Here is a 24,881-nt window from a genome sequence, read left to right as displayed (position 1 = left end):
GATGTTGGGACAGGATTTGCGGGGAGTCAGGAGGTGAGTTACTCGCTGCAGTATTCCCAGCTTCTGGCCTGCTCTCGTAGCCGCTGTGTTAATGTGGTGAGTCCAGTTGAGTTTCTGGTCAATGATAACCCCCAGGTTGTTAATAGTGGGGGATTCAGTGATGGTAACATGACTGAATGTCTAGGGCCGGTGGTTAGATTGTCTCTTATTGATGATGGGCATAGCCTGGCATTTGTGTGGCATGAATGTTAGTTGCCACTTGTCAGCCCAAGCCTGGATATTGTCCAGACCTTGTTGCATTTGAATACAGATTGCTTCAGTATCTGAGGAGTCACGAATGGTGCTGAACATTGTGCAATCATCGGAGAACATCCCCACTTCTGACCTTATGCTCTGAGGGGCGGTGTGGACTTGTTGGGCCGAAGGGCCTGTTTCCACACTGCAGGGATTCAATGGTCTGAGTGGGCTGGTTTGTCCTGGTTGGTGTTGAGTTTCTTAAGTGTCGTTGGGGCTGCACTTGTCCAGGCAAGAGGGGAGTATTCCATCACACTCCTGCCTAATAGATGGTGCAGCTGAAGTTGGTTGGGCCTGGGGCACTACCCTGAAGAATTCCTGCAGAGACGCCCTGGAGCCGAAATGACTGACCTCCCACAAAACTTGATTAAAGAGGTAGGATTGAAAAAACATCTTAAAGGAAGAAAGCAAGGTTGAAAATCAGAGAAGGAGGAAGAAGGGGATTTGATAAGCTTGGGGCCTGGGCTGTATTCTAGGATGAATCTCACCGCTGTTCACCATGCTTTATGGTTAGATTTAATGTCTTTCTCTTCCCTTGCTGGGATCTACAAGGGTCTGCACAGCTACACTCCCTCGAATTTATTTTTCTTCTGTGCGGATCAAGAGGCCAGCCAGAAAGTGAAGAGATTACAGCTACCATTTAGATTATGTAAATGAAACAGACACCGCGCACACTCTTAAAACAAGTGAGAATCGCACAATCAGGCTGATGTGTGACTGCATTCAAAAAATGCTATGTACTAATATTCAAGGCCCTCCAATTGTAAAGTCACATATGAACTTACCACCACCATGATATAAATTTAAAATTCAGCAAATGTTTTAAAATAGGAATCACCACTCAGTTTTGGACACATTGGAAAACTGACGAAACAAAACAAGGAGAATCTGTTTCACAGAGGGAACCTTGGCCTGTCCAACTAACACTAAATGAGAGACAGCATGTGGATTTTGGCATTTTCAGTTGGAAACTGTTCTTAAGTACAAGTGCTCATTCATCTGAATTTTATAGAACAGAAATACAAAACTCAGTTTGCAGGAAATGAGAAATGGTGCCCACGTGAAATGAATTAACTTTTATGATTGGCCATCGATACAGCCTGTGTGGTGCTGCCATTTCCTGGTTGTGAAGGAAGTTACTTCTCAATAAATACTTCTGCTTTTTTTAAACTTTTCCAAATTCTCTTAGGCTCAGGCATGCCAGACTCTTGTCTCTGGTAAGCGGTCTGCAGCATCTATGTTTCATTGCTCTAGCTAAGTTGGCCAGAAAGTACATGCTGTGTGTGTGTGTGTGTGTGTGTGTGTGTGTGTGTGGGGGGGGGGGGGGGTGTTTGTGTGTGTGTGTGTGTGTGTGTGCGTGTGTGTCTGTGTGTGTTTTGAGTGTGTGTTCTGGCTGTGCTGAGGGTGAAGCCCTTATTCACTGAAGAATTATCAACAGATTGAAAAGGTGTTGGCTGACCTGGTTTAACTGCTCCAAAACTGCAAACAGTTCTGAAACTCTTCTGTCTCGCAGGATGGCACATGTTCGCCACCAACAGTGAGGAGGTGAAGGGTTCACTGCTAACACGACCTGGCCCCTGCATTCAGATAGGCTTCGGTGAGCAGCTTGAATGAACTGGCAGCATTCTGATATCCATTGGGAAAAAGACATGAATCGAAAGCTGGGAATCCACGCCGGACCCTCGCCTTGATCGCACTCCAGTCGGTGGAAGCGATCTCTCTCAAAAGCCTGATGCACACACCATATGTTGTCATCACATCCAGACATAAATCTGAGTACTGACTTCGCTCGGGAGCTCTGCTATAGCTTTTACAACCATTCGTTCTTTTAGCTCCCTGGGACAGATATAGCAAAGTCAGCGCATTTCAAACCCAGCACCAATTCCAGACATAACACTGCGTTGACGATCTAAACGCAGCTGAGGATGAAATACTGCAAGTAAAGTTATGAAATGTGAATCTCACCGGTCTCAGCACCACAATACAGTTACTCTAAACTTAATGTGAAAGTTGGGTATGAGTCTGCAATGATATGGCTGCAGTTAAACATATATTCAGGGTTCCAGACTGTACAACACACAAACAAAAACACATGATAACAAAGTGTGGAGCTGGATGAACACAGCAGGCCAAGCAGCATCTTAGGAGTACAAAAGCTAACGTTTCGGGCCTAGACCCAAACAAAAACACATGAGACTGAATATCTGATTTTTATCAAAAATCACTCTGTTTACTGTAGCTATGCTAAATCACCACGATACAGGCAGGCCATAATTAATTCAGACCAAAATACAAGTTGCTGCAGAAATATGAATGATGTGGAGGTGCTGGTGTTGGATTGGGGTGGACAGGGTCAGAAGTCACAGGACACCTGGTGATACTCCAACAGGTGTATTTGAAATTGCAGGCTTTCAGAGCACTGCCCCTTCATCAGGTGATAAATCACTTCCCTTGACAAAGGGGCAACGTTATGAAAGCTTGTGATTTCAAACAAACCTGTTGGACGATAAACTGGTGTCGTGTGACTGCTGAGACAAATATTAACTACAGGGAGGTGACAGCCCTAGTGTATTATTGATGGAAAATTAATCCAGAGACCCAGGTAATGTTCTGGGGAACTCAGTTCGAATCTTGCTGCGGCAGGTTAAAATTAAAACTGGTCTGGAATTAACAGTCTAATGATGACCATGAAACTGTTTAAATAAAAAAGCCAGAAAGTAGAAACAAAAGTAGAAATTGCTGGGGGAAAACTCAGCAGGTCTGGCAGAATCTGTGGAGAGAAAGCAGAGTTAGTATCCTGGGTCCAGCACCCTTTCCTCACAAGGTAGAAACATAATTGACTGTCAGGGAAAAGTCATCTGATTCATTAATGCCCTTTAGGGAGGGAAATCTGCCATCCTTACCTGGTCTGGCCAACATGTGACTCCAGACCTACAGCAATGTGGTTGACTCTTAACTGCCCTCTGGGCAATTAGGGATGGGGCAATAAATGCTGCCCTGACCAGCGATACCCTCATCCCATAAATGAATAAAAATAAAATAAATAATGCAGAAGGGTCACCAAGTGGTGACATGATTTAGAAGAACACGCAACGATAAGGAGGTTATGTAGAATTTTCACTCCAAATGATGGAAAATGGGACCCAGGATTGTTCCCAAGTCCCCAAAAACACAGTTTCTCTTGGAACTTTGACCAGTGCGCCCCTTCACTGACATTCAGGTAGATTCCCTCCCCAACAGGAGAACGGTCGCTCAAATCTGGAGGAACAGAACCAAAACAGAAGTTGTTGGAAAAGCTCAGCAGGTCAGGCAGCATCTGTGAAGGAAAAACTCAAAAGTTAATATTTCGGGTCCAGTGGCCCGACCTCAGAACCGTTCTAGAGGAACAGTTAGGGTCTTTACAGCCTGACACCAGTAACAGACTGCAGCAAAGGCTAAAGAGGAACAGATCAGTTAAGAGCAAGAGCAGGCCATTTGGCCCCCTGAGCCCGCCCTGCTGTACAATACGATCGTGGCTGATCTGTTTCGGGCTCCTCTGCTCTCTGGCCAGCCCCTGACAGCCTTTCACCCTCTTGCTCACCAAGATTCTACCCACCTCTGCCCTGAAAACATTCAAAAGCTCAAACTGCATTATCTATTCAGGAAGAGACTGATGACCATCTCAGAGGAAAAATTCTCCTTATTTCTGTACAATCCCTAAAATACACACACATAGACACACACACACTCACACACACATACACACTCACAAACACACACAGATACGCACACACACACACACACATACACACACACACACAGATACACACACATGGACACAAGCACACACAGACACATACACACTCACAAACACACACAGATACGCACATATACACAGATACACACTCATGGACACAAACACACACACACTCACAAACACACACAGATACGCACACACACACACACACTCAGATACACACACATGGACACAAACACACACAGACACATATACACTCACAAACACACACAGATACGCACATATACACAGATACACACTCATGGACACAAACACACACACACTCACAAACACACACAGATACGCACACACACACACACACACACACAGATACACACTCACAAACACACACGTACACATATACACACAACAGACACACACTCACACACACACACACATATGCGCACACACACACTCCCACACTCAGACACACACACAGACACACAACCAAATAACTTATTTTCATCAACATCCTTCTGTTTACTGTAGCTATGCTAAATCACTGTGATATAGAGTGTAACTGTTTTCGCACAAAGCATAGAGCACTGCATAAATATTAACTACAGGGAGGTCAGAGATAATGGGAACTGCAGATGCTGGAGAATCCAAGATAACAAGGTTGTGGAGCTGGATGAACACAGCAGGCCAAGCAGCATCTTAGGAGCAGGAAAGCTGATGTTTCGGGCCTAGACCCTTAAGGTTATTGAGGGGGGGGGGGGAGAGGGGCACAGGGCGTGGTAAGTAGGTAACAAAGCCAGTTTGGGGTTGTAGTGAGAGAAAACTGACTCAGCCTCGTGGAGACAGACCGTCCAGGGAACTCACCAGGACTGGCACTTTGTTGATTTCGGGTGGAATGCAACCCAGGGGACATGATCTCCCATCCCCGGAGGTGGGGAGAAGGGGAAATGATTGGGCGAGGAATAGTCAATTGGAACGGTGAGTGTGTTTCTCTTTCTCTCCACAGACCTGCTGTGTTTCTCCAGTGTGTTTGTTTCAGATTTCCAGCATCTGTAGGGTTTCGTTTATACCTGGGTCTGAAGATGGTTTCTTCTAAGCTAGCATAATTGCTAGCTAACACCCCCCACACCGTACTCCTATGCCCATTGAAAAGAAAAGGTACAGGAGGCCATTCACTCCATTGGGTCTGTACTGGCTGCAAAAGGGCCATCTGGCCAGCTCCCACTTTCCAGATGACAAAGTGTGGAGCTGGATGAACATAGCAAGCCAAGCAGTATCTTAGGAGCACAAAAGCTGACGTTTCGGGCCTAGACCCTTCATCAGCAAAGCTGATGGTCTAGGCCCGAAACGACAGCTTTTGTGCTCCTGAGATGCTGCTTGGCCTGCTGTGTTCATCCAGCTCCACACTTTGTTATCTTGGATTCTCCAGCATCTGCAGTTCCCATTGTCTCTCCCACTTTCCAGTTCTTATTTTGTAGCCATCTCCTGCCATCGATTTGCTTGCTGATGAGCCGGAACACAGAAAACTAGCACCCAGATACAGCAGATAAATAGGGCGGCTATTGGAATGTTGGCCCTTATGTTAAGGGCGAGTGGAGTATAAGAGTAGGGAAGTCTTATGGCAGCTGTACAAGGTATTGGGGAGATCACATCTGGAGTACAGTCAGCACTCCAATGGAGGGTCATGTCCTTGATCCCAGAGCTGGGAGATGGACTAAACGGACTTTGTCTCAAATTCTCTTTTTTATCACTTCCTTTTTTTCTTCAGAAGTGTTGTTCTGAACTTTTCATTTCTTAATTTTTCTAATACTTTTCCCTTAAGATGTTGCACTTAAGAATCTGAACCTTTGTGCCGAAGATGGTGTTGTCAGTGGTAATTTGTGAACTTTTCACTGTGCTCGCTGTGTGTAAATGTGACAATAAAGCCAATTTATTTCAGTTGTGGTCCTCTCATTTCAAAAAAAAATCATTTCATTGGAGCAATTAAGAGAAGGTTGACTAGGATGCTCCCTAGTATGGAGGGATTGTCTTTTGAACAAAGGTTAAACAAACTGGGACTCGATTCAATGGAGTTTAGAAGAAAGAAAGCAGATCTCAATGAAACATTTCGGATTATTAAGGGGCTTGACAGGGTAAATGCCGAGAGGGTGTTTCCCCTCACGGGAGAGTCTAGGACCAGAGGGCACAGTCTCAGAATAAATGGGGGCCAATTCAAGACAGAGACGAGGAGGAAATTCTTCTGTCAGTTGTATGCCTTGGAAAACACTGATACAGAGATCTGTGGGGCGGGGAGGGGGGCAGAGTCCTTGTGTTTATTTAAGGGCTGAGACAGATTCCTGATCAGTCGCGGGCTCAAACGTGGAGCGGGGGAGTGGATGTGAGGAATGTTGGATCAGCCATGATCCTACTGAATGGCACAGCAGGCTTGAGGGGCCGAATGGCCTATTCCTCCTCCTGTTTTGTACGGCCTTACGGCTACACTGACATACTGGCCAGAGATCTTTGTCTGTCTTGCGCCCTCACACGTTTGCCTTTGCTGAGAATATTGCCGAGTGTCTGCAAGCTGATAAACAACCCCCTTTCCTTGGTCCTCAAGTCCTGGAGCTGAGAAACCTCTAGGTTGGAAGCCAGGAGGATGGGTAAGGCTCCAAATAAATACAGACCTTTCCAGCAGTAATAATGTCAAACAGGTTACGGCGAAGAAACAGTGGGAGAGAAATTTGCAAGTAGCTTGTCTGTCTCAGGAAATGATGCTTTATAATTACTGTATGCGCTGGAAGCCTTGAAAAAAGATTCAAAAGCTGTCGATGCTCAGGTTTGCAAACTTCAGTCTCCGAAGCATTGGGAATGGCCTGCAGTCAATGTTGGTCGATCTGAACACAGGGGGAGATTTTCCATTTCCTTGTTTCTGACGAAAGCTGGTAGTGCACTGTGGAAAACTATAGCCACAGCCTTTGAATTTCTGTTCATTAAAACCCTGAGAACAGAAGATCATTGTTCACAGCTCTAAACCTCTCGATAGACGCTCCAGGCATGCACAAGGAGCACTGAATTCTTCCATTACATCGGTGGGAAAGAGCTCGGCTCCAATGGGATTTCTTGGAATGTGAGATTTTCGAAGAAACTTGACCATTTTAATGCTGGGTAAATGTGGACCGTCTGAAAGCAGTACAAAATGAAAAACTCAACCAGCAGGACATTTTCAAATCTGTTCTTGTCGTTTGGGGTTACTGTAGTCATGGGGATGCCTGGGTTGTGATGCAAACCGATAACACAGGTTCAATGGATCTCTCTCCACAGACACTGCCAGACCAGCTGAGGTTCTCCAGCTTGTTTCTGACTTCCAGCATTCACTGTAGGCGTAGGTTCAATTGTTGAAGTAGCTGAGATCACCATGATCCACGACTGACAACCCTCAGGCCGTCTCTCTCTCCCTCTCTTGCTCCTTCTGATGGGACAGTAGCTTATGGTTCTACGGGTCTGTGCTGACGTTCATGTTCAATAACTCCTTCATTTGCAGCGAAAACCAATTCTGGTTTCGTGTTTTTAATCTATTGACCCAAGCTTTGCAGGAACAAGGCAACTTGTATCACGTTGTTAAAGAGGGCCATTTGGTCACATTTATGTTTAACACTATTTTTTACCCAGAGAGTATTAGACTATATCTATACTGCCTTTATTAGTTAATGCATTGAGTGTAGGAGTTGGGACAGTCATGTTGCGGCTATACAGGACATTAGTTAGGCTGCTTTGGGAATATTGCGTACAATTCTGGTCTACCTGCTTTAGTAAAAATGTGTGAGAAGTGAAAGGGTTCAGAGAAGATTTACACGGATGTTGGACGGTTTGAGTTACAGGGACAGGCTGAATAGGCTGGGGCTATTTTCCCTGGAGCGTCAGAGGCTGAGGAGTGACCTTATAGAGGTTTGTAAAATCATGAGGGGCAGGGATAGGGTGAATAGTTAAGGTCTTTTCCCCAGGGTGGGGATGCCAAGACTAGAGGATATAGGCTTAAGATCAGAGGGGACAGATTTAAAAGGGATGAGAGATAATGGGAACTGCAGATGCTGGAGAATCCGAGATAACGAAGTGTGAAGCTGGATGAACACAGCAGGCCAAGCAGCATCTTAGGAGCACAAAAGCTGATGTTTCGGGCCTAGACCCTACATCAGAAAAGGGGGAGGGAGAGAGGATTCTGAAATAAATAGGGAGAGAGGGGGAGGCGGATTGAAGATGGATGGACCTAAGGGGCAACTGTTTCGTACAGAGGGTGGTGCATGTGTGGAATGAGCTGCCAGAGGAAGTGGTGGAGGCTGGTACAGTTACAGCATTTAAAAGGCATCTGGATGAGGACATGAATAGGAAGGGTTTAGAGGGAGATGGGCCAAATGCTGGCAAATGGGACTAGATTAATTTCGGATATCTGGTTGGCGTGGACGAGTTGGACCAAGATGGCCTGTTTCCGTGCTGTACAGCTCTATGACTCTGTGTGAACCGAGAGAGACTGAGCTGACCTGAGAGTAACAAACCAGTGTGGACCTTTGTGATTCAGGGAGGAGTGAGAGAGAGTCAGATTAAAGGAGAGAAAAGAATGTGAATCAGAGTCAAATCATGTGCAGGAAGAGAAACAGAGAGACAGAGTGACTGGATACAGGGAGAAAGTGACAGAACAGAAGGCAAGAAAAATATTTCAGAGACTAAATAGTTTTTTTTAAATCTCCCAACAGCAATGACAACCTGAAGGAAGGAAACTCTGCACTTACATTTTTCATTTTCTGGTCCAGAGAGATTGTTCAAAATTCCTTAACAATGATCGATTCCTTAAAAGGGCACTGAAGTTGTTAATAAACTTTACGTGCTGGGGTTAAGTGGGCAAATCATGTGCGGATGCAGCATGTTCATTAAACCTGTGGTTAAGCACAAGGTGCTGTCCTTGCTGTGATGAAATGGTGAAAGTCGGTGAGGAATGGCTGGTAAGTCACAATACAAGAGGGGTCTCTCCTCCCTGCCTCATGTCTCTGGCCTATTAGGGTGTAAAGAACTGAAAGCATCACTTCCAGAAACATGTAATAATTCTCGCATCTTCCCGCTGAAAGGACCACCATCAATCCATGTTCATTGCCCACTTCTCAAATTCCTCTCTTTAATGTCATTTTAGCAACTTGTTTGGTTTCCCACCTTGTGTTTGAACCTGGAACCACATGGCTCTGGTCTCAGTCATTCAGCATGATCGGTTCCTCTGTAATTACCTACAAGGACATGTGTGTTTTTATTTGTTCTTGTGAGGGGTGTGGGCACTGCTAGCAAGGTCAGCATTCACTGCCCTTCCCTAGATGGCCTAGAACTGACTGGCCTGCCACAGCTTAGAGTTAATCACATCGCTCTGGGTCTGGGCTCAACAGAGGTCAGACTAGGTTAAGGACAGATTTCCTTCTTTAAAGAACAGCAAATAAGATAATAAAATGTGAGGCTGGATGAACACAGCAGGCCAAGCAGCATCTCAGGAGCACAAAAGCTGATGTTTCGGGCCTAGACCCTTCATCAGATGACCCTCTGATGAAGGGTCTAGGCCCGAAACGTCAGCTTTTGTGCTCCTGAGATGCTGCTTGGCCTGCTGTGTTCATCCAGCCTCACATTTTATTATCTTGGAATCTCCAGCATCTGCAGTTCCCATTATCTCAGCAAATAAGATAGCTTTTTCCAGGCCAAGCGGTGGATGGGGTACAGTTACAACGTTTAAAAACGTTTGGATAAGTGCATGAATAAAAAATGTTTGGAGGGGTATGAGCCAAGAGCAGGCAGGTGGGACTAGTTTAGTTTGGGATTATGGTCAGCATGGACTGGTTGGGCTGAAGGGTATGTTTCCATGTTGTATGACTCTATGGCCATTGACTATGGTTACCATTAGACTAGCTTTTAATTCCAAATAACAAAATGTGAGGCTGGATGAACACAGCAGGCCAAGCAGCATTTTAGGAGCACAAAAGCTGACGTTTCGGGCCTAGACCCTTCAGGCCACTTTGAATCCAAATTTCACCACTTACCACGCTAGGATTCAAATGCTGGAACGTTAGTCTCTACGCTGCTAGCTCAGCGACATCAACACTTACGTCAAGGTGCACGAAAGATAAATTGTGCTCGCAATCTTACTAATTTACCCCTTCCCCACTACCATGTCCTCACTTGACGCTTGGCACGCATCTCTCAAACAGCAGAAACAAAATCAGGAAATTGCTGTGCTGCGAACCACATGGGAGCAAACGTAAGCGACCATTCCATTGCACACTGTACTGAGGACAACAATCTCACACAATGTAATTCCAATCGCATGGAACTAACAATAATTACAAGCACTCAGCAGAATATTGCAATCTCTGTTCTTTTCCTTCATGAATCGGCAGCAAAATCCCATTTTGTTTTCCCCTCTAATGCCCATCGGTTTTGAGATCTGGCTATGCTGAAACGGTTCCAGCGTTTTGCAGCCCCGTGCTGAATTCTGAACAAAATGTATTTCTAAATGCTAGTTATCTTAGCTCTTCCTGTTGGATAAGCAATCCCCCTTTTCGCCTGTGTGAGCAAATGCTGTAACTCAGCAGACTAACCATTTCCTGGCTGGATAAACAGGAATTCTCTCTCGGAGTGGTTCAGCAAGAGCAACTTGGGACATCACCATCTTCTTGAGGGGATAGGAAATAAATGAGATGTCCTGACTGTGAGATATTGTATCATGATTCTCCTTACTGACTCACTCACAAGCACTCTGTTTACTATGCTGCGTTTCCATTCATTCATTCATAAACCTGGCTTTTTGTAGTACATTTTACTCTTACAAGATAAACTAAACATCCCTTCCTAGGTTGCAACACAGGGCTCATCCTCCTGGACCTCTCTGTCTCCATCTCAGGCAACCACCTAGAAACCGATGTCCATTTCAAGCCCACCGACTCCCACAGCTACCTAGAATACACCTCCTCCCACCCACCTTCCTGCTAAAATTCCATCCCCTATTCCCAGTTCCTTCGCCTCCGCCGCATCTGCTCCCAGGATGAGGCATTCCACTCCCGTACATCCCAGATGTCGTCGTTCTTCAAGGACCGCAACATCCCCCTGGCAGTGGCCCTCGACCGTGTCTCCCGCAACACATCCCTCACACCCCACCACCGCAATAACCGCCAAAACAGAATTCCCCTCATCCCCACCAACCTCCAGATACAACGCATCATCCTCCGACACTTCCGCCATCTGCAATCCGACCCCACCACCAAAGACATTTTTCCATCACCAGCCTTGTCTGCTTTCCAGAGAGACCACTCTCTCCGTGACTCCCTTGCCCGCTCCGCATTCCCCTCCAACCGCAGAAAGTGTTACACCTCCATTTCCTACCTACTACCTCATCCCGCCCCCTTGACCTGTCCATCCTCCCCGGACTGACCTATCCTCTCCCTGCCTCCCCACCTATACTCTCCTCTCCACCTATCTTCTCCTCTATCCATCATCGGTCCGCCTCCCCCTCTCTCCCTATTTATTTCAGAATCCTCTCCCCTTCCCCCTTTTCTGATGAAGGGTCTAGGCCCGAAACGTCAGCTTTTGTGCTCCTAAGATGCTGCTTGGCCTGCTGTGTTCATCCAGCTCCACACTTTCTTATCTCGGATTCTCTGGCATCTGCAGTTCCCATTATCTCTGCAACCCATTCCTGTTACTTTACACTTTTCAATTCTTATCTGTGAGCAGTGTTTAGACCTGTTCCTGCCTCAAAGGCTAACCCTGAATAGGTGTTAATACTGTAACCTACTCAGAACCACTGTATCTCCATAATTCATTCAAAACTATGGCAAGATTATAATGGTAATGAGCCATAAGCAACCATCTCCCAGGACCAGAATAGGGTCTAGGATGTCACAGTTTTCCTCCACCAGCATATCCCTATAGTCTGCTGCTTTTCATCTCTTTGAAATTTCCTAACCCACAATGTATTTCCATGACACTGCACCAATTATTTCCAACCTTTATTTAGGACTACCATCTTGTATTAACGTATGGATTTATACTTTTTAGATACATATTAAATAGGGTTGCTAGCTCCTTTAAGAAATTTACTTTCAAAACAGCGCTTCTGAAACTGCATGGATGAATGCGTAGGAACTGTCAGAAACTGACCAAAAGTAGATGAAGTCTCATGACCCAGCTGCGGGAGATCAGTTTAACATCCTGTGTACTTTTAATATTCACGCGTATAATTTCTTCCTTGTTTAGATCACACAGATGTAGTATTTTTACTAACATAGTTAACTCTAGGAGCACTTAAACAGTCCTTGGATAAGCATATGGACGATGATGGGACAGCGTAGGGGGATGGACTTAGATTAGTTCACAGGTCGGCGCAACATTGAGGGCCGAAGGGCCTGTTCTGCGCTGTGTTGTTCTATGCATCCTGCTTCTCCAGGACAGATGTCACACAAGCCTGTGCCTAATAGATACAACTGTGTGACACAATAATGCTACAATTTCAGTGTGTGTGAAAACTGTGAATGAAAGAGGCTGCTGTAAAACTGTATCAGAGATAATGGGAACTGCAGATGCTGGAGAATCCAAGATAATAAAATGTGAGGCTGGATGAACACAGCAGGCCCAGCAGCATCTCAGGAGCACAAAAGCTGACGTTTCGGGCCTAGACCCTTCATCAGAGAGGGGGATGGGAAGAGGGAACTGGAATAAATAGGGAGAGAGGGGGAGGCGGACCGAAGATGGAGAGAAAAGAAGATAGGTGGAGAGAGTATAGGTGGGGAGGTAGGGAGGGGTTAGGTCAGTCCAGGGAAGACGGACAGGTCAAGGAGGTAGGATGAGGTTAGTAGGTAGGAGATGGAGGTGCGGCTTGGGGTGGGAGGAAGGGATGGGTGAGAGGAAGAACCGGTTAGGGAGGCAGAGACAGGTTGGACTGGTTTTGGGATGCAGTGGGTGGAGGGGAAGAGCTGGGCTGGTTGTGTGGTGCAGTGGGGGGAGGGGACGAACTGGGCTGGTTTAGGGATGCGGTGGGGGAAGGGGAGATTTTGAAACTGGTGAAGTCCACATTGATACCATTAGGCTGCAGGGTTCCCAAGCGGAATATGAGTTGCTGTTCCTGCAACCTTCGGGTGGCATCATTGTGGCACCATTTCCACTCCCCCTCCCACTCCCTCTCCCATTCTTTAGATGACATGTCCATCATGGGCCTCCTGCAGTGCCACAATGATGCCACCCGAAGGTTGCAGGAACAGCCTCAAGCCACACCCCCACTTCCCACCTACTAACCTCATCCCACCTCCTTGACCTATCCGTCTTCCCTGGACTGACCTATCCCCTCCCTACCTCCCCACCTATACTCTCTCCACCTATCTTCTTTTCTCTCCATCTTCGGTCCGCCTCCCCCTCTCTCCCTATTTATTCCAGAACCCTCACCCCATACCCCTCTCTGATGAAGGGTCTAGGCCCGAAACGTCAGCTTTTGTGCTCCTGAGATGCTGCTTGGCCTGCTGTGTTCATCCAGCCTCACATTTTATTATGCTGTAAAACTGTACTTTGGATTCCAACGCTGCCTGAAACTGTGCCACTTACCGATGCTCAATGAAGAGGTGACCTCGCCACTCACTGATCTCGATCGCTATTGAACACGATCCCACATGACCAATGTTTATCTCTTGATCTATATGCATGATCCGATCTGTGTTGCATTGCCGTTTGCGGGATCTTGCTGTGCATTAAGTTGGCTGCTGCGTTGCGACTACACATCCAACATAATTAGAATCCTGACAGCGTGGAAGCAGGCCATTCAGCCCATCGAGTCTACACCAACTTCCCCAAACAGCATCACACCCACTCCCTCTGCGCTATCCCTGTAACTCTGCATTACTCTCGGCCAGTCCACCCTAACCTGCACATCTTTGGACTGTGGGAGGAAACCGGAGCTTCCAGAGGAAACCCACGCAGACACAGGGAGAATGTGCAAGCTCCGCACAGACACCCCCTGTTGTCAGTCACAGACAGTTGCCTGAGGGTGGGATTGAACCTGGGTCCCTGGCACTGTGAGGCAACAGTGCTAACCACTGAGCCACCCCATCATTTGTTGCATTGGCTGGAAAGAAGTTCTGGATGACTGGAGGTTGTGGAAGGTTCTACAGGAATGCAGGGCTTGAAAGACGAGCACATTTTAAAGAAGGGTAAACTGCAGGATTGAATTTTAATTGTCAGCTTTACAGCTGGATTAAGGCCAGTTTGGAGTGAGATGCCGAGCAGTTTGAATTAAGCCAGCAACCAGCTTGTCAACACTGCAATGATGTCACACCTAATTACTCCTTATCATTTCAGTTCTGGTCGAACCAGATGAGACTGTGATCTGTGCGGAGAAGACTGATCTGTCTGACAGAGACTCCGAATGAGACTTTAACACATGTGACTACCCACTGACACGGAGTTAAAGTCGGGTCCCAGTTTCAGACTCAAGCCTCGATGGGAATTGCTGTGATAAGGCACACTTAGCCACCAGATGGAGCATTTTATTACATAGATTCCGCAAAAGTCATGAGAGAAGCCTTACAGGGCTGGGCTACCTTTGAGAAATGGTCCTTGTGTTGGAAACAGAATTTTGGAGAATGAGACTCCAGCTTATCTTCAATCTTTCCTTTTACAAATGTTGAGGAGCCCGGTTTTTTCTAAAGTCCTTGTTACGTCGGTTTTGTGTTTCTGCAATGGCTACGGCACCGAGAGGCCATTCGGCTTATCACATTATTACTAGTTCTTTGGTAATGTGGTTCAATTAATCTCACGCGTTCTCTTGTGCCCCACTGCCCTGGAAATGTTTCCCTCCCTAACCTACTTTTGCCCCTCAGTCTGCAGGCTGTGTGATCACACCCCCTGTTGTCAGTCACTAACAGCCCCCATTAACAACTCTTCACCCTCCCAGCCCGATCGTTGGCAACTCCTTTGTCTGTCCAACTGTCTTTCTCTCTCTTTGGGCTCTAGCCTAGCGTTTACTCCCTACCCCGCCCACCTCCCTATTTTCTGCATATAAACCGACGTTTTCCCGGCCACCATCAGTTCTGAGGAAGGGTCCCTGGACCCGAAATGTTAACTCTGTTTTCTCCTTCACAGATGCTGCCAGACCTGCTGAGCTTTTCCAGCAACTTCTGTTTTTGCTCAGGATTAACAGTGAAGTGATAAAACCACTAGACCATCACCTGCCAACCCATTCATTAGCGACAGGTTGATGAGCTATGAAGGGTGGGCAGGAAAGTGCCGTGGAGGCCAAGATGAGATCAGCCACAATTGTATCAAATGGTAGAGCCAGCTCAAGGGGATGAATGGCCTACTCCTGCTCCTAGTTCTTATGTCAGGTCTCCACCTTCTCTGCTCTGACAAAGACAATTCCGTCTGCTCCAGTCTGACTGTTTACCTGAACGCCCAGGATAAACCTCTACATGGCTTTGCCAAGGTGTGACGCCCAGGCTGATCCAGTGCTATAGAAAGGTTCAACATCGCTGCCTTCCATAGCTTTTGTGGTCTACTTCTGCAATAATAAAGTCCACATGCTGTCTAACTCATATTGACTGGCTGTTGTCAGCCTAGAGTGAACACTGAATCGACATACCCGTTTCTTGGTGGTTAGTTTAATCACAGAATACAATGCCACACATCTCTGCCACCTATAGCCCTGGTCAGACCGCATTTGGGATATTGTGAGCAAGTTCTGGGCCCTGTGTCTAAGGAAGGTTGTGTTGACATTGGAGGGGGTCAGCAGGAGGTTTACAAGAGCGATCTGGGGAATGAAGGGGGGGGGGCATGTCGTATGAGGAGTGATTGGGTCTGCACTCAACAGGATGAGAGGGGATCTGATTGAAACTTACAGAATACTGAGAGGTCTGGATAGAGTGGATGTGGAGAAGATACCAGGAGACATGAGGACACATCCTAAGAGTGAAGGGATGGATCTTTAGAACTGAGTTGAGGAGGAATTTCTTCAGCCAGAGACTAGTGAACCTGTAGAGCTCATTGTCGCACAAAACTGTGGAGGCCAAGTCAGGAAGTACATTTAAGACAGAAAGAGATAGGCTCCTGATTAATAAGTGGATCAAGGGTTACAGATAGAAGGCTGGAGACTGGGGTTGAGAAACACATCCGCCATGATCAAATGATGGATGACACTCCCTGGGCCAAATGGCCTCACTCTGCTGCTACAGCTTATGGTCTTATTTTACCTACCAACTGTCCCAGCAGTCCCTTTTAATTGTGTTCAACACACTGAATGAATGGTCTCCACCTACTCACCCTTAACCCTAACTATACATTCGACAACAACATTTAACAGTCCAACCGTCTTCAGAGTTATTTATCTATTCCCCCAGGGGTCTGCTTTTGTGCATTCTTTGAACGTTTTCCTGTTTATTTCAGATTGCATCTCCTCATTCTTCCGAGAGCTACTATTTGACAGTTCACACCGCCAGACTGCATTTCACCAGTCTTGGCTACGGCAAACCCCCCACCCCATCTAAGCGGGCTCTCCCCCTCGCGGTTTACTGTGTTTCCAAGTTTTGTACAACCTGTAAATTCTGCAATTTCATACCAAAAATCCAATCTTTAAAAAATGTCAGGAAGTGGAGTGGGTCCTAACCCCTTCCCCCACTGCATCCCAAAACCAGCCCAGTTTGTACCCTCCTCCCACTGCATCCCAAAACCAGCCCAGATCGTCCCCTCCCCCCACTGCATCCCAAAACCAGCCCAGTTTGTCCCCGCCTCCCGAACCTGTTCTTCCTCTCACCTATCCCTTCCTCCCACCTCAAGCTACACCCCCACTTCCCACCTACTAACCTCATCCCACCTCCTTGACCTGTCCGTCCTCCCCAGACTGACCTATCCCCTCCCTACCTCCCCACCTATACTCTCCTCTCCACCTATCTTCTCCTCTATCCATCTTCAGTCTGCCTCCCCGTCGCTCCCTATTTATTCCAGTTCCCTCTCCTCATCCCCCTTTTCTGATGAAGGGTCTAGGCCTGAAACGTCAGCTTTTGTGCTCCTAAGATGCTGCTTGGCCTGCTGTGTTCATCCAGCCCCACAGTTTGTTATCTTGGGTCCTAACAGTGCCTGTACAACAGTACTGTACATCTCCTACAAGACAGGCAACCAGATGTTCATCACAATGTGCTGCATACAGACTTTTAGCCTGTTTAATCCCACTGGATTTAACTCCATTCACAAGTCTGCTGTGTTGCACTTTATCGAACACTATTCAGAAGTTCATGTACGTCACATCCACCCAACTATCCTCACCAATCCACTTTGTTACTCTATCATAGACCCCAACAAAGCTCGTCAAACACGGTGCTATTTTAGCTCATTAGCTCATACTTTGTCCATTTGCCGATTAAATTTGTCCCAGATTACAGTCTTTACAAGTTTACAAAACACTAATGAAATACTTTGGTGAGTGTGGTTTATAGTTAATGCAGTGTCACTAATATCTCAGTACTGGACGATGCCCAAATGTAGCATGGTGTACAATAACTGTGACAATATTTACACAAGTACAGCGCTGAATGTGAAGCTATCGCACTGTAATTTTTCTTATTTGTAATATTTTCCAGTTTTTCCTCTCCAGAAGGTGCTGGCTCATGTCTATATTTTACCCCAGGTGACCCATTCGCTTCAAAGGGGAAGTGACGGATAGAGTTCTGTCAGACTTGGACTGGACGTACACTGGACAGATCCAACAGTGTGGAATCTTCTATTCTTAGGCTGCAGGCGCTGGTCAGATCTATTCCTTGCTTAAAGCCATCTCCCAAAAAAAACATTCGGTTCAAATTAAGTTTCGATGATTGAAATTGAAAGCAAAAATAGGAGAAATGCCAGTTATTGTTCGGTCTGTTCAGAAGCCTGAATATTCAATGGTGCATTTCCCATTGTCTATGGGTAGGAGTAAATAGGCTGGGCATTGTTTATGCTGTGAAAGCGACAAGGCAACTATGAAAGTAGGAACTGCAGATGCTGGAGAATCTGAGATAACAAGGTGTAGAGCTGGATGGACACAGCAGGCCAAGCAGCATCAGAGGAGCGGAAGGCTGACGTTCAGAAATGATGAAGGGTCGAGGCCCAAAACATCAGCTTTCCTGCCCCTCTGATGCTGCTTGGCCTGCTGTGTTCATCCAGCTCTACACCTTGTTATCTGAAGGCAACTATGATGTTGGTCATTGTGTAAGTGTTATGCCCAGCTCAGTTAGCTGGATGGCAGGTCTAGAGCAGATTGCAACTGACACAGAGTTCAGCGCCTCTATCAGAGACGGGTAGTCCTGTATCCTTAACCCAACCATCACAGTGCCATACATGAGACCATTGACTGGGCAGACAATTCAAGAACCAAAGCTACATTATCGATAGAAATCTCTCTCAGAGAAGGAGGAGGGCGGGTCACAGTCAGAGCATGACTTTGGGAAGGAGAGAGGTAAAGAAGGCAGGGCCAGTGAGAACAGAGTTACTCCCTTACCATTGCCCCCTTAACTCCTGGTTGTCCTGGAGGACCCGTTTCACCACGGTCACCCTGCAGAAACACAAAGAAATGGGATTCAGTGCAAGCTCCACAGTACACGCCACAAAACTATTCAAACACCAGCTAACAGAGTGTGAAGCTGGATGAACACAGCAGGCCAAGCAGCATCTCAGGAGCACAAAAGCTGACATTTCGGGCCTAGTCCCTTCACCTGATGAAGGGTCGAGGCCCGAAACGTCAGCTTTTGTGCTCCTGAGATGCTGCTTGGCCTGCTGTGTTCATCCAGCTTCACACTTTGTTATCTTGGATTCTCCAGCATCTGCAGTTCCCATTATCTCTGATCTCAAAACACCAGCTAACGCTTGGAAGGGTGGGGTGGGAGCAATGGTTCCCTCTGTTATTTTACTTGCAAAGATACACCTGGTTCATAAACTATTTGTAAGTACATTACAAGACAGTTCAAGTCTGACATTACGGAAAATACAATAAATCACACCTTTGTTTGGCACATTGCACTCTTAGATGTCTCCATTCAAATACAGAATTGCAGCATTTATTAAGAATGTCAAGAGGCTATTTACATTCTAACATGAGCTACATGTGTTTCTGCAAAGTGACAGGCTGATAAGGTGCGTTTTCCTCGATGGTCCTCAGTTCCATGTTTGGTCTGAGCAGGTTCCAATTACCAGGGGTGCTGACCTTGACTTGGAGAGGGTACAGCACTCTGCTCAGGTCAGGGGGCGGTCTGCTTAGGTCAGGGGTTGATAACACTCTGCTCGGGTCAGGGGTTATGGGTCAGGGTCAGGGTGTTCAAGTTGGGGGTTTGGGGCTGCATTTGCCTGGGGTGGGGGAGGCTGATTGGGGAGCTCTGCTCTGGTCAGGGGATGGCGAGATTAGGTTTATTTTATTTTTGTACATTTTTCCTAATCGGCCTGCTCAGAGATGTTACAGCAAACCTCTGGGGAGGTAGGATTTGAACCTGGGCCTCCTGATTCTGACAGAGGGACATTACCTCTGCATTTGTTGGGTCTGCATTTTCTTTCTATATTTGGAAGTGTTATCACACACAAACAAACAACTTTTCTACCACCCAATTACCATGACTTTTTCTTTGAACTATTAACCACTACTAATAAATCATCCATGGAGGCCGTTAGAAATTTACACACAAAGCCTGTTATGGGCAATACGTACCATCAACGTTGGGGGGTTGGGGAGTAGGGAGGGTGGGAAAGGGCTACATCAAAATGCTCTCAGAGGGTCTGCTCTATATATTTTCCGAATCAAACTGTTCAGAAACATTATCATACACGTCTCGAGATGGGAATTGAACACATGCCTCCCAATTCAGAGGTAGGGGTACTTCCACTGCACCATTAGAGCCCTCTCTGTGTCTGCATTTTGTGTATTTCACCTAATTTCCTAATCATCCTGATCAGAGAAGGTATGACACATCTCTGCAGCGGGTGGGACTGGAATCCAGGTCTCTTAGCTCAGGGGTAGGCAGACGACCAGTGTGCCAGAGGAGCCCCTTTATAGCTAACATCAACCTGCTCTGATGTTTTATTACGCACATCTAGAGCACGTGGGATTTGAACCCAGGCCTCTTAATTCACAGGTGGGGACACACTGCCATGCCTCAAGAGCGTCTGGCTCCCTGACTCTGCTTAAAGGGCACAGGCGATGGGTTCCAGCTGGGCAGGCCATTGCCTGTTACCAAGGGTGCTCTCAGTCCCCAAGCTCCACAGGGCCTGGTAGAGGGTTTGCAGGGAGAGACATGCTGTCTAGCTAGTAAGCACCACAAACAGTGCAGCACTCCCTCATCACCGCAATGGGCTTCACCAATCGAGATGACTATGCTCAAATCTCTGGGGGTCAAGCACACGACCTTCTGATCCAGACATGAGTGACACCCAAGGGGTTACCTCTGATGCTGGGAGAACTGACTGAAGCTGCTGATGAATGCTACTTGAGAGAGCTCAGTCTTAACTCTTTCCAAACGCAGAGGTGAGATGAACACTTCAGGAACAGAAAGATATGTTGTTGGAGTTGGATGTCAAGGGATAGGTGTGGAATCATTAGCACAGATCTGTTGGGCTGAGAGGTCAAACTTGTGCCCGAGCTAGAGTCATGGGGGCCTACAGCATAGAAAGAGGCCCCTTGGCCCATCAAAAATAACCTCCTAACCATTCTACACCCATTTTCCATCGCCCCGTATGCCTTGGTGTCACATGTGTACTTCTAAATCCTTCTTTGATGTGACAAGTTTCTGCCACTCTCTGGGAAAAAAGTCTTCCCCGTAAATCTGCTGCCCCTTAGTCACTGATCCCTTCAGTAAGGGGGAGAGATCCTTCCTGGCCCTGCCCGTCATCATTTTACTGTGTAACATTCTGTAATGTCAATCCTTATAACAGCCCATTCATTGGGTTTCCCTTAACTTCACTTATAACCGTTAATCCCTCATTCGGCTGAGGGCTGAGTCTGTTTCTATCTGTCCTGCTGTTATACAGTCACAGAGATGTGCAGCACAGAAACAGATTCTTCGGTCCAACTTGTCCACGCCGACCAGATATCCTAAACTAATCTAGTCCTGTTTGCCAGCATTAGGCCCATATCCCCCTAAACCCTTCCTGTTCATATCCCCAACCAGACACCTTTTAAATGTTGTAATTGTACCAGCCCCCACCACTTCCTCTGGCAGCTCATTCCACACATGCACCGCCCTGTGCGTGGAAAAGTTACCCCTCACGTCCCTTTTAAATCTTTCCCCTCTCACCTTCAACCTATGCTCCTCTAGTTTTGGACTCCCCCACCCCTGGGGAAAAGACCTTGTCTATCTACCCTATACATGCCCCTCTTGATTTTCTAAACCTGTGTAAGGTCACCACCTCAGCCTCCAACACTCCAGGGAAAATAGCCCCAGCCTATTCAGCCTGTCCCTGTAGCTCAAACCCTCCAACCCTTGAAAATCTTTTCTGAACCCTTTCAAGTTTCACACCATCCTCCCTATAGGAGGGGCTACATCTTATACACTAACATGCTGCGATAACTGCTCTCAATTTCCGTCAGGATAATGCAGCAAACTCATATCTAACCGTGATTCTCCCTCCCCGCCGTTCTCCAAACGCAGAGTCTCCTCTAGGAGCTATCACTGATAGAGTTACCGAATCACCCTGTATCACTTGCTCAGTGGCTGAGTCACCTCAGGGTTGAGGATGAAACTCTGAAAAGTCGTAAGAATTGGTCAAACTTCAGGCAGTTAGAGGGACAGGAGTGACAGTCTGGCTCTCGTACATGAATTGCTTTAAGTTTAATGCCAACCTCACTGTTTGTGCACCATCTCTGCAGCATGTATTATCACTGTTCTATTACTCTAATGCACTTATGTATGGTGTGATCTGCCGGCACTGCATGCAACACAAAACTTTTCACTCGACCCAGATAATGTGACAATAATAAATCAGATCAAAACAAAATTACTTGACTGGTGTTAGACTGTGGCCACTCCAGAGTGGACTGAACTGTGTTCCACCGCCTTCACTCAAAAAGATCCTTCAGGACACATAGATGTTCGAGTCTCACTGAGACCCTTAATTATCCTCCAATAACATGCTTTAAACCCAAAGTGCTGGCTGCAACTTGACATACCTTTTCTCCAACTTTCCCAGGTTCGCCGATTGGTCCCATGAATCCAGGCTCTCCCTTGTAAAGGAAAACAAACGGAAAAGTTGGAATAACTGGGAATAAAACAGTTGACCCCTCTATACAGAGATTGCATCAAAGCAGTCCTTGTACTGTTTTCCAAATGAGCAGTTTTCAAGAACACAAGAATGTAACAGGCAGGGGCAGGATTTGGTCATCAACCCTTTAAAGCTGCCCACTAGTTCAATAAAATTACAGCTAATTTCTAATTGCATTCCCAAAATATCCCCCTGTCTCCCAACAAGCAAACCTTCATCAATCTTTACCTTGAACACGCTCAATGATTGAACAGCCCCACCTCTGCTGCAGGCAGAATTCCAAAGATTCCCAACCTTCTGAGTGAAGAAATTTCTGCTCGTCCCATCCTAAATAACACAAGATGCTTACAGCGCGGAAGCAGGCCATTCAGCCCATCAAGTTTTCACCGACCCTCTGAAGAGCATCCAGCCCAGGCCCACCAGTTCCCCGTAACCCCATATGTCCCAAGGCCAACTCACCTAACCTGCACATCCTTGGGCTGGGGGAGGAAACCAGAGCACCCGGAGGAAAACCCACGCAGACACGGGCAGAACGTGCAAACTCCTCACAGACAGTCGCCCAAGGGTGGAATCAAGCCCAGGTCCTTGTAGCTGTGAAGTGCCAACCACTGAGCCACCAGACATCCCCTATAGCTAACCCCTTATTCGGATACTGTGACCCCATGTTCTCGGGGCGGGGGAGGGGTGTCTTTTCTCAGTATCTCCCCTGTCAAAGCCTATAATAATTCCGTTCACTTCGGTGCAATCATCTCATTCATTCCCTTCCCTTGCTGACTTAAAATCTATTTCAGCCTTGAACATACTTAGTGACCTAGCCTTGAACCGCCCTCTGCAGTAAAGAATTCCACAGATAAGGCAGGCTAATAACAGGATCTCTGTGTACTGGAGTGGAAAAGTCTTTCCATGGATTCCACAAGAGTAAGGACAGCAAAATGGAAAAGTCCCCTGGGATATTATGGAAGAACACAGGCTGAAGACTTGGCCAAGATGATTCAGGGCTGGCTGTGATGACAAAGACAGATGTTGGGTGCAACTTCCTTGTTCCATTGGATCTCTGATTGTCACCCGAGATGCATCGAAAAAAAGGCCAGGAGTTTTCTTTGGGAGGCCAACGGTTATTCACACATCATTAACTAATCGCTAATCATGGGTGATTTCATCACCACCCTCCCGAGATTTTGTTTTCAGTAGTTTTCAGGCCTTTCTTATCGAGATTCACCCGGGAAACGAGGGGACAGTGGGATTTCAGACTGCTGAAAAAAAATCATTCCCGATGCACGTCCATCCCTGGGAACAAAGTGCTGTCCTCACATTACACAGATGTTTCTCTTCGGGAGGATTCGGAATCCTACAACACTAGAAGCTCCTCTCCTACACTGCTGCCCATTTCAGAGGCTTCTCAGGTGGGTTGGCATCCGTCCAATGGATCGGAACTGCAGCTCCCATTGGGATTCTCAGCTCATACCATAGGCATGCCCAACATCTACAGGGCACAAGTCAGGAATACTCCCCACTTGCCTGGATGGGTGCAGCCCCGACAACACTCAGGAATTTTCACACCATCCAGGGGAGATATGACTGGCACTCCATCTACACTCACTCTGCCATCTGAGACTCTCAATAAGTACAAACAGTGTGTACCATCTGCAGGGCATATTGCATCAAGGCTCCTGTAATGGCACTTTCCAAAACTGAGGCTCCTACTGCCTGGGAAGGACAGGGGCAACAGAGTCATGGGAACCACCAGCACCTCCAAGATGCACACACCGTCCTGACTTGGAAATGCATCGCCATCTGTCAGAGTCAAAATTCTGGAAACCCCTTTCTAATGGCACTGTGTGTCTACCGACTACACATGAATTGCTGTAGTTCAAGGAGGTGATTCGTGTTCACCTTATCGAGGGCAACTAGGGATAGGAAATAAGCACTGCTCACATTTCAGCAAAGATTACAAGAATGGGGGCCCTTCGGCCCATCAAGTCTGCAATGACAACCCAATTAGTTACTCTCCCCCGCTGTTTCAATTTACCACACAGGAGGTAACGGCCTTGTGGTATTATTGCTGGATGGTTAATCCTAAAAATCAGGTATTATTCTGGGGACCAGGGTTTGAATCCCGCCACAGCAGATGGCGGAATTTGAATTCAGTAAAATATCTGAAATTAAGAATCAAACGATGACCATGAATCTATTGTCGATTGTTGGGAAAATCCCATCTGGTCCACTCATACCCTTCATGGAAGGAAACTGCTGGTCTGGGCCTACATGTGACTCCAGACCCACAGCAATGTGGTTGACCCTTAACTGCCCTCTGGGCAATAAATGCTGTCGTAGCCAGCCATGTTCTCGTTCCATTAATGAATAAAGGAAAATAAAAACTGCAAACCTTCACAGCTTATAAACGCAAAAACACCTTCCAACACATCTGCCAGGGTGAGATCTGAATCCAGATTGTTCCCAGAGTGATAAGCCTGGGATTCTGGATTCCCAGTCCAAGACATGAGCAAACTGATCACTATGTGCTCATTCCTTTTTAAATGCTTGAACCCTGATTGCAGTGATGCTGTAACTTAACATATTAAAGTTCACATTTCTGAGGCTGCTC

The 24,881-nt window shown here is 46.7% G+C and overlaps 1 protein-coding gene across 3 annotated transcripts in view; it reads right to left on the bottom strand.

Annotated features, from left to right (window-relative positions):
• The window catches only part of col27a1b (collagen, type XXVII, alpha 1b), a 660,800-nt gene that overhangs the window by 197,568 nt on the left and 438,351 nt on the right, over positions 1-24,881 (bottom strand). For all 3 annotated transcript variants that reach the window (XM_048559048.2, XM_059638229.1, XM_048559047.2), the window contains exons 25-26: positions 22,185-22,238; positions 18,534-18,587 (exon numbers count right to left, since the gene is read on the bottom strand). In XM_048559048.2, coding sequence (XP_048415005.2) covers positions 18,534-18,587; positions 22,185-22,238 — 108 coding nt within the window. The remainder of the gene's footprint in view (positions 1-18,533; positions 18,588-22,184; positions 22,239-24,881) is intronic.

This window comes from Stegostoma tigrinum, chromosome 29 (assembly GCF_030684315.1).
Source record: "Stegostoma tigrinum isolate sSteTig4 chromosome 29, sSteTig4.hap1, whole genome shotgun sequence".
In the NCBI taxonomy this organism is placed as follows: domain Eukaryota; kingdom Metazoa; phylum Chordata; class Chondrichthyes; order Orectolobiformes; family Stegostomatidae; genus Stegostoma; species Stegostoma tigrinum.
The sequence above is the reverse complement of the archived record's forward strand: the minus strand, read 5'-3'. Positions and strand labels throughout refer to the sequence as shown.